The sequence below is a fragment of the Capra hircus genome, chromosome 5, assembly GCF_001704415.2.
Source record: "Capra hircus breed San Clemente chromosome 5, ASM170441v1, whole genome shotgun sequence".
In the NCBI taxonomy this organism is placed as follows: Eukaryota; Metazoa; Chordata; class Mammalia; order Artiodactyla; family Bovidae; genus Capra; species Capra hircus.
Window position 1 is genome coordinate 48,612,714 of NC_030812.1, and position 13,272 is coordinate 48,625,985.

The following is a 13,272-nucleotide window of genomic DNA, read 5'->3' on the forward strand; positions in this document are numbered from 1 at the left end:
TTGATTATTTCTTCTACCAGAACCATAATCTCTTTTTTACATTAAGAATTAAATCTTACCTCACACCTGTCAGAATGGCTATCATCAAAAAGAACACAAATAATACATGTTGGTGAGGATGTGGAGAAAGGAAACCCCTGTGCACTGCTGGTGGGAATGTGAACTGATCAGTCACTGTAGAAAACTAAAGCAGAACTGCCATATGGTAGCAATCTACTCTGAGGCATATATCCAAAAACCCCGAAAGACTAACTTGAAAAGATGTGTGCACCCCAATGCTCACAGCAGCATTATTTACAGTTGCCAAGATACAGAAGCAACCTAAGTGTTCACCGACAGATGAAAGGATACAGATGTGGTGCGCACATACATAATGGACTACCACCCAATCATAAAAAAAGAATGAAATTTTACCATTTGCGACAGTGTGGATGGACTTGGAGGGCATTATGCTAACTGAAATAAGTCAGAAAAAGACAGATACAGTACAGTATCACTTTTATGCAGACTCCTAAAAATACAACAAATTAGTGAATATAATAAGGAAAGAAATAGAGTCACACATAAAGAGAACAAACTAGTGCTTACCAGTGTGGAGAGAGAAGCAGAGAGGGGCAAAATAGGGCAGGGGATGAAGAGCTACCAACTACCATGTAGAAAATAAGCTAAAAGTATATACTGTGCAACAAGGAACAGAGCCACTACTTTATAATTACACATGGAGTGTAACCTTTAACACTGTGAATCACTATACTGTACATCTGTAACATATAACATTGCATATTACTGTACATCAGCTTAAGAAACTACCAAAGACAGAAAAGAGTTAAATCCACCAACTCTTTCACTTGTTACATTTAATATTTTTAATCCCTGTCTTTTGGAAATATATCCAAATACTGAAAAAAACAAAGCTACTAAACTAGAGATGTAACTTATTTTAAAGCTAATTTTACTTACATAGTAACTGAAAATTTGGTCAGCAGACAAATGTCACTATCCATTTATTGACATAAGATGTTTTGAATGAAGATACATTCTTGAGAGTAGTCTACTGAAAGCAAATGCGCTTGATTTACATGCTGCTGTAATGAGGAATAGAACAATAAGTCTTAACCAATTACTAGTGTCGATAAGAATTGATCTTACCAGGACAACTTACACAAGTTATACAAATACAGCAAGGGTTTGTTTATTGATGTTCTTTTCTAGAGGTGCTTGAATAACAATGAAATTTGCAAATATATTAACTGACCATATAACTCAGGTAAAATTATTACCTAGTATTACAATTAAAGACATTCATGTTAGATGGTCAAATGGAAAATTAAAATTATAAGAGATTAAACACCCCCTTGCCCCACACATTCTCTGACTAAACAGTTTTTGATGGTGATAACTGTCACAATCAAAGTAATGTCAAAGTAAAGTAATGTCATTTACCCCTGTATTTATTTCTCTAATGTGTACATGTGACACTTAAAATTCCCCACCACAATAAAGTATCAATTTGAGATTTCAAATAACATCCTAATCCGTTTTCAGTTTTCCAGTGTCCATGGTAGCCAAAATTTACTCTTTAAAACATGGTCTCTTCATGATATACAGGTTGAACACGATCATACTTCAAACATCTAAGAAATCAGAAACCAAAACCAAAACCTAATCCTTCTGGGATAAAATAATTTCATATTGAGCACAATTCTTTTGTCTAGAACCTTGGGTACATTTTTCAAAGAGAAGGCTCTCTTTTGGATTTGTACAGCGTATGTTTATGAAAGAACTTCTACTAAATTTGGAATCAATGGTTTAGAAGAGACACAGAATTGCCCCTCGTCCAATTTCTGAGGCTAATTGACCATTACCACCCACAATATTTTTCAAAAGATAACTTTTGTTTCTCAAACTGTTGTACACAGAAAAATACAAACTGTTACATTAAAATCAAGAAATTTATTGATATTTCTTCATGAAATAGTAAGCAGAATTAAAGTAAAGAAGAAATGTACAGCCTAAAACAGTTGAAATGATCCTAAAATTTTTATGACAATTATACATTTATGGCCAAAATAAAAAATGAACAGTTTTTAATAATTCATCACTTTAAAAATTTTGCTCAGTAATTTATCTGAAATTAAACAGATAGGAAGATAACTGGGATAATGCCACTTTATCCTTCTCAAAAAAACTGGGATCCTAGTTACAACAGTGGTTCGGTTCTGCTCTCCACTCACAGAAGCTATCTCACCATTCTGTCACTTACAAACATATCAACAATCAGCCTTTAGTGATTTGTAAGGATGCCAATTTTGGTTCCACTTAAAAATGGTTTCAGCAGGCAGTCGGAGATACATGAGTTAGTTGGCCTTACTCAGAAAAGTCGACCATCAGTATCTCAGAATATTGGTCATGGCTTTCTTCTAAGTGCTAACTGAGGTCAAATGTCCTCATATAATTATGAATGTTAAAAGGTAAAATTACATCTTAACAGCAGCCAAAAATTTATATATTTTTATGTATTTACAATATTATACATATTTACATGACCACATCAAATAGTGAAATATAGAAACAAAAGACCACCTATACAGGCATTCATTTAATGCCTCGACATTATTTTCTTGTGCAAACTGAAACCTGCCTCAGACTTCTTATAAAGCTAAAGACAGTCGACATTGCGGAGGCCGCCGTCCATGGTTAATGAGCCAAACCTAAAACACAAAAGGAAAAAGTCAGTCTCACAAGATTCACTTAATTGACCTCTAACATTTTAAAGAATATAAAATACTTCTTGGATGAACAAACTATTCTTTTTAAAGAGTTAAGCAACTATAATGTGCTCTATTTTGAAAACAGAGCAAAATAAACTTGCTCTAATTTGAAACACAGTGGTACTATTATAAGTATTTGAAAAAACACAACTCAATGGCTTGGGAAAACTTCTTAAGAGAAAACGAGGAGTGACATAATCTAGAAAGCATTAGGACAAGTTGGGTAATTTCTTCGGGATGGGATTCATAAACAAAGATGTGGAGCTGGGAGTCAGGGACAGTGTGGAATGGAATCCTGCTGGAACAGAATGTTATTTGTAGGAATAAAACTGGGTGATTAGGCTGGCATCAGACTATTGTATTCAGTACAAATTTATATTTGACTTTTTAGGTAGCAGGAATTTAGAAATTTTTGAGTCAAAGGAGTGGAATGATTAGATCAGTATCTGGGAAGATTAGTTTGGCTGTAAAACTGATGACAGATGGGCTGGTTAAGCTTATAGACAGGATTATGACCATGGCTCATGGGGCGGGGTGGCGGGGGGTCGGGGTGGGGGAAGGAGACCTAAATGAGGCTGATGAGGGCAAGAGGGAACATTCTGAAGGAAGATGGGAAGGGCTAGTTAAGCATACAGACAGGAGATTATGACCATGGCTCATGAGGGAGGGGAAAGGAGAGCTAAATGAGGCTGATGAGGGCGACAGGGAACATTCTGAAGGAAGACTACCAAACATGATGAAAGGAGGTGAAGAAAGGCTAGTGTCTAAAACAAGTTATGTGCATGGAAGGAGAAGAAAGGGGTAGAAGATGAGGAAATTGCAGAGGAAACTGAGTTGGGAAGGACGATAAGTGATTTTAGATACAAAGTGACAGTATCTATGTGGAGACAGTGCACAAGACTTGGTTTCTATTACTTGTTCTGGCATAAATCCTTAAGTGGTCACTCAAACATTTAAGTTATGATTCTGCCATGTCTGGTTACCCATGAATTGTCAAGCCAGCAAATAAAACATGACTAACTGGACATGCTTTGGGAAGTGCGGATTTTCTTTCACAAAACAGAAGTGATTCAATATATCAATAAAATTTTGTTAAAAAATTTTAATAATGTTTTCTACTTGCTAATCTTTAGCCTTTCAGGATAAATTTAGAATTTAGCTAAAGTTGTGAAGAAAATAGTTTGAATAAATTTATGAAGTTATAAAGAGATAATTACTATGTAGATGCTATAAACCAATAGGAAAAGACTTTAAAACATAACAGGCAATTCACAGAGGAAAAAAAAAAAGAAACAAATGAAAAGATGTTTGATATCACTATTAACTGAAGAAATGCAAACTGAAATAAGACACCAGCTTCTACTAAATAAATTGGCACTTGAAAAAGTGGTAACATTCAAAAAAAAGAAAAAGTGGTAACATTCAATGGGATAACAAGCAAGTCTTTCAGAGAACAAACTAACAAAGCTCATCAAAATTTAAATGTGCATAACCTCAGACCCAACAATTCTGTATCTAGAAACGTCAAGAAATCAACCCTTCAAAAATTCTTACACAAGCACATGAAGTGATATATGAACATGTATGTTCACTGAAGCATGGTTTGTAATTGTGAAAAATTAGAAACAATTTAAATGCCCAATAAACAGGGATGCACTAAATAGATATGGTAGATGAAAACGCTAGAATACCAGGCCGCTGCTGAAAATGAGAAAACTGAAGCTACGGGTATGGATATGAAAAAGTGCTCTTGATATATAGCCTTAAGTGAAAAAAGACTAAACCAGTGTGAACAGAATGACTCCATTCTTACAAAATACACGTGCACAACAAACTATTAATACTGAGTGCTTCTATGGGGGTGGAGGAGTATGAGACCGCAGATGAAGACTTTCATTTCAATTTTCACAGTTACACACGGCTAAAAGTTGATTTACCAATTCATTAAATTCATTAAGAAGGCTGATGATACTACAGAAGTGTCTGATAACGTTCTGCATGTAGCTCGAATATCATGTGATTTCCTGACATTTAATCTTTTCAAGCCTTAGGAAGATGTGTGGTCTTTTATGTGAGAGAACAGAGTTAGTAGGGGGATGATGATGTGAGGAGATAGAAGGCTGGGTTCCAGCTCCAGTTCATCTTCTCAGGTATGAATGTCAGCATCTGTGGAACACTGACAAAGACTACCTGTAGACCTTGGAATGCAAGGCTGGAATGCATGCTTAGTGAGGCCATACGGCATGAAAGTGCTCTTCAAGTGGACAAAACACTACATAAACATGATGTCCTTGCGTTAACATCTCGGTGGTGAGACAACCTGTGGAGAAGGACCTAAGGGCTGGAAAAAGAAGGCTTTTCCTTCATGAGCCAAATATGACTTCACTTCTCTGAGAAAAACAGACAAGCAATCTGAGAAAAATAGCCAGTAAAGTGGCTTTATTGGCTCTATATGTTTTCCAACTTTTTCTCCTTGATCTATTAGGATTCTGAAGATAAGCAGATACTCAGCTCCTCAAAGAACTCAATGAACAGATGATGCTCACGTGCAAGGAGGTGTGCAGAGGATTCTGTGAGTTACACTATCAGAGTGCTGCCATCTCCTAAGCAACTCTGATTTCAGAACTGAAGATGATGATTCTAATGAGAAAATGTTTGGAAAAATAATATGCAAAAGATTTTTGTTTTCACAAGCTGATTCAAAGAATTCTATTAGGTTGCTGCAAAATTGCGGTTTTACACTGTTGAAATTTGCCATTTGATACTGGAATACATTCTTAAATAAATGTGGTTATGTTGTCAGATATCATATTAATGTGCATGTCTCACTTTATGTATTTTTGCTAATGACTTATTACTTGCTGTTTATTTTATATTTATTTTAGACTATGGAAATGATGTTAGACAAAAAGCAAATCTGAGTGATTTTCTTATTTGAGTTCAAAACGGGTCATAAAGCAGAGCAGACAACGTGCAACATAAACAATACATTTGGCCCAGGAACTTCTAATGAATGTACAGTGCAGTGGTGGTTCAAGAAGTTTTGAAAGGAGATGAGAGCCTTGAAAATGAGAAGCGTGGTGGTCGGGCATTGGAAGTTGACAACGACCAACTGAGAGGATCATCAAAGCTGATTGTCTTACACAAGAAGCTGCCAAAGAACTCAATGTCAACCATTCTATGGTCATTCGGCACCTGAAGCAAACTGGAAAGGTGCAAAACCTCGAGAAGTCGGTACCTCGCGTGCATGCGTACTCAGTCACTTCAGTTGTGTCTGACTCTTTGAGACTCCATGGACCGGAGCCCACCAGGTTCCTCTGTCCATGGGATTCTCCAAGCAAGAATACTAGAGTGGGTTGCCATGCCCTCTGCTAGGTGATCTTCCTAACCCAGTGGGTCGAACACATTTCTTAAGTCTCCTGCACTGGCAGGCAGGTGACTCATGAGCTGACCACAAATCCAAAAAAACTGTCATTTTGAAGTGTCATCTTCTCTTAATCTATGCAACAACAAACCATTTCTCAATTGGTTGTGATGTGGGACCAAAAATGGATTTTATATAAACAACCAGCGATGACCAGGTCTGTGTTTGGACCAAGAAGAAGCTCCAAAGCACTTCCCAAAGTCAAACTTACACCCAAAAAGAGTCATCGTCACTGTCTGGTGGTCTGCTGCCCAACTGGTCCATTACAGCTTTCCGAATCCTGGCGAAGCCATTACATCTGAGAGAAGTATGTTCAGCAAAATGGATGAGATGCACAGAAAACTGCAACACCTGCAGCCAGCACTGGCTAACAGAAAGGGCCCAATTCTTCTCCATGACAATGCCCAACAGCATGTCACACAACCAACATTTAACAGCTGAACACATCGGGCTATGAAGTTTTGCCTCATCTGCCATATTCACCTGACCTCGTGCCAACTGACTACCACTTCTTCAAGCATCTGGACAACTTTTTGCAGGGAAAATGCTTCCAGTAGGAAGCAGAAAATTCTTTCCAAGAGTTCGTCAAATCCCGAAGCATGGATTTTTACGCTATAGGAATAAACACACTCATCTCTCATTGGTAAATATTTGTTGATTTTAATGGTGCCTATTTTGCATGGAAACTCCCATGGACAGAGGAGCCTGGAAGGCTGCAGTCCATGGGGTCGCTGAGGGTCAGACACGACTAAGTGACTTCCTTTCACTTTTCACTTTCATGCATTGGAGAAGGAAATGGCAACCTACTCCAGTGTTCTTGCCTGGAGAATCCCAGGGACGGGGGATGGGCTGCCGTCTATGGGGTCGCACAGAGTTGGACATGACTAAAGTGACTTAGCAGTAGCAGCAGCATTTTAACTAATACAGAGAAGGCAATGGCAACCCACTCCAGTACTCTTGCCTGGAAAATCCCATGGGTGGAGGAACCTGGTAGGCTGCAGTCCATGGGGTCGCTAAGAGTCGAACACGACTGAGCGACTTCACTTTCACTTTTCACTTTCATGCATTAGAGAAGGAAATGGCAACCCACTCCAGTGTTCTTGCCTGGAGAATCCCAGGACGGGGGAGCCTGGTGGGTTGCTGTCTATGGGGTAGCAGAGAGTCGGACACAACTGAAGCGACTTAGCAGCAGTAGCATTTTGACTAATAAAGATGTGTTTGAGCCTCGTTATAATGATTTAACATTCATGACCCAAAACTGCAATTACATTTGCACCAATCTAATATTAACCAGTGCTTCTATAAAGTGAAATCAATCACAATTATCTTTTCTTTACCCAAACAACCCAAAACATTAAAAGGCATCATGAAATTCACAAAACCTAAGGGTTTTGACTTAATACTCCTTTCTCACTGCTTAACCTATTGATACAGGAAGACAGATACAAGTATAGATATATATGTATGCACTCAATTGCATAGTCACCAGGCAGAATGATTTTTTAAATTACTCACCTTTCTAAAATATGATTATTTTCAGCAAGTTCTTTAACTACTCCTTCCATTTCTTCCTTTAATTTCTTCATACTATATTCAAAATAAAGATAAAAGCATCTCTGCTTAAAAAAAGTAAGCAAATGTTTTATGATTATATTTATAGTATGTTTAGTTCTCTAGATTGATCTAAGCCATTAAATAACATTAGCAAATGTATTCCTAACAAATATAAAACATGTCAAAATAAAAGAGCAAGTAAAACAAAATAAAAACAAATAGAAACATTATAGTTACCAAATAATAAATTTCTTACCCAAGAGTCATTTCTACTAATGTGTTAGAACATGGATAAATTGGGGTCATGGTATGTTTGATTCCACTGGAGGCTGCGAACATTTTCTGTGGCAAAGTTTCTTGTAACTAAAACATTAAAAACAAAAACACACATCAATCACAGAACAGAATGCTTACTACAGATCTTGGAACAAATGTTACAGGTTTTAACAAGCCCCTTACAGCTTTATGATGTGATTTCAAAACTATCAATAATACTTAAACTAAAACTCTTAAAAAAAAACTTTTCAGGTGATAAAAAATGATTAGACGTTTTATAATTAAAAGCATCTAAGTTCTTGAAACTTGGCTCAAAATATGTATACATGGACTTCCCTGGTGGTCCACTGGTTAACAATCCACAGTGCAGGGGACGTGGGTTTGATTTCTGGTTGGGGAACTAATAATCCCACCTGCTGTGGAGCCACAACTCCTGAGCCCACTCACTCTCGAGTCTGCACCACAACTGGAGAGGCCGAGTGCCAGAACTAGAGAGTGTGTTCACCACAACGGAAGATCCCCTGCGACAACTGAGACAGACACAGGCACACACACACACAGGCGCACCAGCTGCTCAGTCGTGTCCAGCTCTCTGCCACCCCATGGACTGTATTGCCGGCTCCTCTGTCCATGGGAGTCTCCAGGCAAGAATACTGGAGCGGGGTGCCCATGCCCTTCTCCAGGGGAGCCTCCTGACTGAGGGACAGAACCCGGGTTTCCTGCGTTGCAGGCAGATTCTTTACTGTCTGAGCCACCAGGGAAGACTAAATAAACAAGTATTTTAAAAAATGATTTAAATGCTAAATGTTACACTATGTATATTAAAAAAATACATATCACAAATGAGCAAGTGGAGCTGAATACAGGCATATTATATCCTATTTCTCTTTTCAATCATTATCAGATATAAACTGACAAGAGTTTTAATTTTTCCTAATAGGAAAAAGGCTTTTATTCTAGATAATTTTGAAGCTATACCTCATTAGTATAGTCTTGATACTTCGATACTTCTTCTTCAATATCAAAACACTGATTAGTTAGGGATAATAACTGTTTCCTAAGGTGAAGCATCTTTCTGAAAACCAAAAAGAATCGATTAATAAGCAGTCTAAGGAAATATTACCCTTACTTAAAATGTTACTATAGATTAGATTGTATATTGTGCAGCCAACCACTAATCGCCTCCCCAAAAGTTTACTTACCTCATCCATTCTTCTGACTTATCCAAGAAAGCCTCATACTTTTTAACACATTCATCCGTAAAGTGGGTCATAGCTTTTGTTGCATGATAATACAGTTTTTGCCTGTAATTTAAAAATGATCAGAGGCTTAAAGCAATGTCACTGTCTCTATTTCCAATATTAAAGTCTTAAAATATATGAAATTTATTTCCCATAACGACTGTTGTGGGTTTAGGATATTTACAGTAGAAAGCGCCTAAGGTTTCTCAGACAGACATTATAGCAGCAAGAGAAGAAAAAGAAGGTTCATAGTGGAGAATGGTCAAAAAATATGTACTGAATGAGGTTAAGGTTAAGGAGGTGGTTAAGTGTGCCCGCACCTATGTTCCCTAGTATCTGTCCTTCTGTAATCAGAGCACAGGAGGCAGAGGAAGACTGTCCCCCTTATTCTCCTCTCTCTCTAACCTCTGAACCAGGGAGCCAGGTGAGCAGGCCTCAAATATCTGCACATTCAGTAACAGTTCTATATAAAGCCAATATCAAGATGTATTTTTTATTGTGATTAATCACAACTTTAAGAAGAATCTCACTAACAATATAACCAAACAAAATTATTAAACATAATCTGACAGGAAGGAGAGGGTGAGATGAATGGAGAAAGTGGCATGGAAGCATATATACTAACACATAAAACAGACAGCCAATGGAAATTTGCTATGATTCAGGGAACTCAAACTGGGGCTCTGTCACAGCCTAGAGAGGTGGGAAAGGGTGGGAGATGGGAGGCGAGAGGGAGGAGACATATGTACACCTATGGCTAATTCATGCTGATATATCGCAGAAATCAAACCAATATTGTAAAGCAATCATCAATTAAAGTAAATAAATATAATTTAAAAACCATAATCTAGGCACTTACTTATCAAATTTGTGGATTTGTTCTTCATTATAAGCTAGTCCTAAAAATAAAAATATATATTACTTTTATAAATGTAGAATCATAAAATCACATGCAATTGTTTTCTGAGATTATTACTTCAAAAGGCTTAAGAGTTTAAAGCAGATGTTACAAATTTGTGACCCATGGGTAGATATAACCCACAAATTCTTTTGTTTGGTCTATATATTGCTAATATTAAAAAAAAAAAGTCAACATTTAAAAATCAGGATATTTCTAGTAAAGTCTATTTCTAGCTTCTCTTTAGATCTAGGAAGCCTGGAAAAACAATTAGGTCAATCTGAAGGCTCTCCCCTTCTGATGGGGGCAGGTTCGGAGAGGGGCTCCTCTCTACTTCCCCTCAGTCTCCACTGGCGTATCTCATTCCTCTCTTTTACGTGCATGGCCACTAGAGGTTTTAGAGACCATGATCCCTGATTTGAAACACTCAAAAGGTTGAAATTTTAATACATTCAACCTCTTTCCTTACAGAAATCAAGTCTCTGAAATAAATCACTTATGTAGACATCTTTATTAAATATAGCAAATAATTCAACTGAATTACAACCAGTAGGACTGACTCATCAGATTAACAAATGGGAAATTTTACTTACTACGTTCTGCTTTGTCTTTTTTGAACTGATAGTAAATCTCTGTGATGCAATTTAACAGGACTTGTAGCTTTTCTACACTGTTTTAGGAAGAAAAATCCAAATAAATTAATTGAGTCGATGTGAAAAAGGACATTTAATAATAAGAGCAGAAACTACCAATGCACTTATAACCTACTGTCTATCTTTGGGATGAGTGCCTTCTTGATGGGTCCATGTATCGGCAAGTAATCCACCTGGAGACAATTTGCTTTCAATATCCTGGAGACTGGTTTCTATTGTTCCCTGAGAACTGGAAAGCTAAATAAAACCAAAGTGTTTAGATCCAGATTACCAAAAATCAGGTATGAAAATCACAATGCCAATGGAGCTGAACAGTATTTCTTTTGAAGATTACTTCAAAGTCAGAATAATTATTTTTACCTTTAAATGCAAACAGTTTCTTAGGTTGTATTCAATATGATAATGACAATTATCATATGACAATATGATAATAAACCATGAGTATGAATACATTTTATAAACACTGCTTACATCAAATACTCTTTTTAAAAAACACACAAAATACTTGTAATCATTCAATTACGCTTCTGTTTCTTTAGTTACAAAGTATGGTTAGTACCCTATCTCATGAAAATCAAACAGGAGAATTATTAGCATAACCCCAAGTATAAACGTAGGTATGCAAAATTGTGCTCTCTTTGTTTAGAGATTAAAAAAAGGAAGTCCTCATAAACACAAAAAATGCAAAGAAACCTCATCTAAGACCCTGTTCATTTTAAGCTTAATAAATTTATCACTTGTCTACCAAAGATCTGAGTATCTGTATAACTTACAAAGAAAAGATGGTTAGACTTAGAGGATAAATATATTTGAATATTTTAAATGTCCTGATACATATTATTGTTTCTCAAATGAAGTTTTACGTGATGGTTTAGGCAGCTACTAGCAACAAATGTGCCCTTTTCACTGTACTCTGTTAGCATTGGTATTATACAGTCTTTACTTATTTGCCTGCTTGCTTACTGTGCTGTATGCTTTGTGGGATCTTAGTTACTGCACCAGGGATTGAACCCATAACTCTCGGCAGTGAAAGCATGGAGTCCTAACCACTGAACTGCCAGAGAATTCCCAGTATATCATTTTAGAGGGCACAATCCAGCCCATAACATCACTCACAGCAAGGAAAAGGAGATAAAGCCTTAAGCCAGTTCAGGACAGGGAGTTAGAACTGAGTATTTTGCGAACACCCATAACTCGAGGAGTGCAGGGATCTTAGTCATTGTGGCTATTCTGCTGCCTGAAATAGGCCTGGCCCAGAGTTATGTGTGTGCTCATTTGTTTAAATGGGCAGAGAAATAAATGGACACAGAGTGAAAAGAGACAGGAAAAGACTGAGGTAAGGTTGGAGAGAAGGGATAATTTTTAAAACCTTGTCAATTTGAAAGACAAAATGGTATCTTACTGTTATCCTAATAGGCAATTTTCTATTACTATCAGGGTTGAACTTTTTACCCCAAGAGTTTCACTTGGATCTACTCATTTTTAAACCATTTCTAACTGTTCTATGTCTATTTACTGCAGATTTAATGTTTTCCTTATGCATTTGTTAGGGAAAAAATTCCCTGGTGGCTCAGTCAGTGAAGAGTCTGCCTGCAATGTGGCAGACCCAGGTTCAATCCCTGGGTCAGGAAGATCCCCTGGAGAAGGAAATGGCAACCCACTCCAGTATTCTTGCCTGGAAAATCCCATGGATGGAGGAACCTGGTAGGCTATAGTCCACAGGTTCACAAAGAGTCAGACATGACTGAGTAACTTCACTTTATGCATTTGCATGAGCTGTGTTGATTTAAAAAAAAAAAGAAAAAAAAAAACGCTTTATCTCATTTTCTCGATCTATTTGTTCTTTAACATTTTTTTTTTCACTTAACATATAGGGATCTTGAGAATTCCGTGGCAGTCCAGTAATTAGGACTCCATGCTTTCATTGCCAGTGGCCAGGGTTCAATCCCTGGTCAGGGAACTAAGATCCCACAAGCCATGTGGAGCAGACCAACGAAAAAAAAAAAAAAAGATTTTAAATTCTTATATAGTCAAATACATATTTTGCTTTTCATGCTTTATATCTTTCTTAACACTAATGTTAAGAATGTGTTACCTTATAGTTCTAAAATATGGAAAATAGTTTATGGACAAAGTTATTTTTTTATAGCACAAAAGTGTGTGAAATAGCAAGCAACCTGAAAGACCAACATTAGGGGGGTAAAAAATAAAACTAATAATAAATCATTTGGCTGTAATATTATTAAATGTCTATTTAAAAAGTAGTGGGACTTCCAGGCCAACCAGTGGTTAAAACTTTGTGTTTCCAAAGCAGTTTGTGTGGGTCTGATCCCTGGTTGGGGAACTAAGATCCCACATGCTGAAGTACAGTCAAAAATAATAAAAAGTAGTATTACCAACCAAAAAAAACTGGAAAATGCCTTTACTATAATGTCAAACAAAACAAACAAACAAA

The 13,272-nt window shown here is 36.9% G+C and overlaps 1 protein-coding gene across 1 annotated transcript in view; it reads right to left on the minus strand.

The window, feature by feature from the left end:
* TBK1 (TANK binding kinase 1) overlaps positions 1,934-13,272 on the minus strand; it is a 42,036-nt gene continuing 30,697 nt past the window's right edge. The window contains exons 14-21 of the mRNA XM_018047989.1: positions 10,933-11,054; positions 10,758-10,834; positions 10,126-10,165; positions 9,228-9,329; positions 9,004-9,100; positions 8,006-8,112; positions 7,711-7,782; positions 1,934-2,711 (exon numbers count right to left, since the gene is read on the minus strand). Coding sequence (XP_017903478.1) covers positions 2,660-2,711; positions 7,711-7,782; positions 8,006-8,112; positions 9,004-9,100; positions 9,228-9,329; positions 10,126-10,165; positions 10,758-10,834; positions 10,933-11,054 — 669 coding nt within the window. The 3' untranslated portion in view covers positions 1,934-2,659. The remainder of the gene's footprint in view (positions 2,712-7,710; positions 7,783-8,005; positions 8,113-9,003; positions 9,101-9,227; positions 9,330-10,125; positions 10,166-10,757; positions 10,835-10,932; positions 11,055-13,272) is intronic.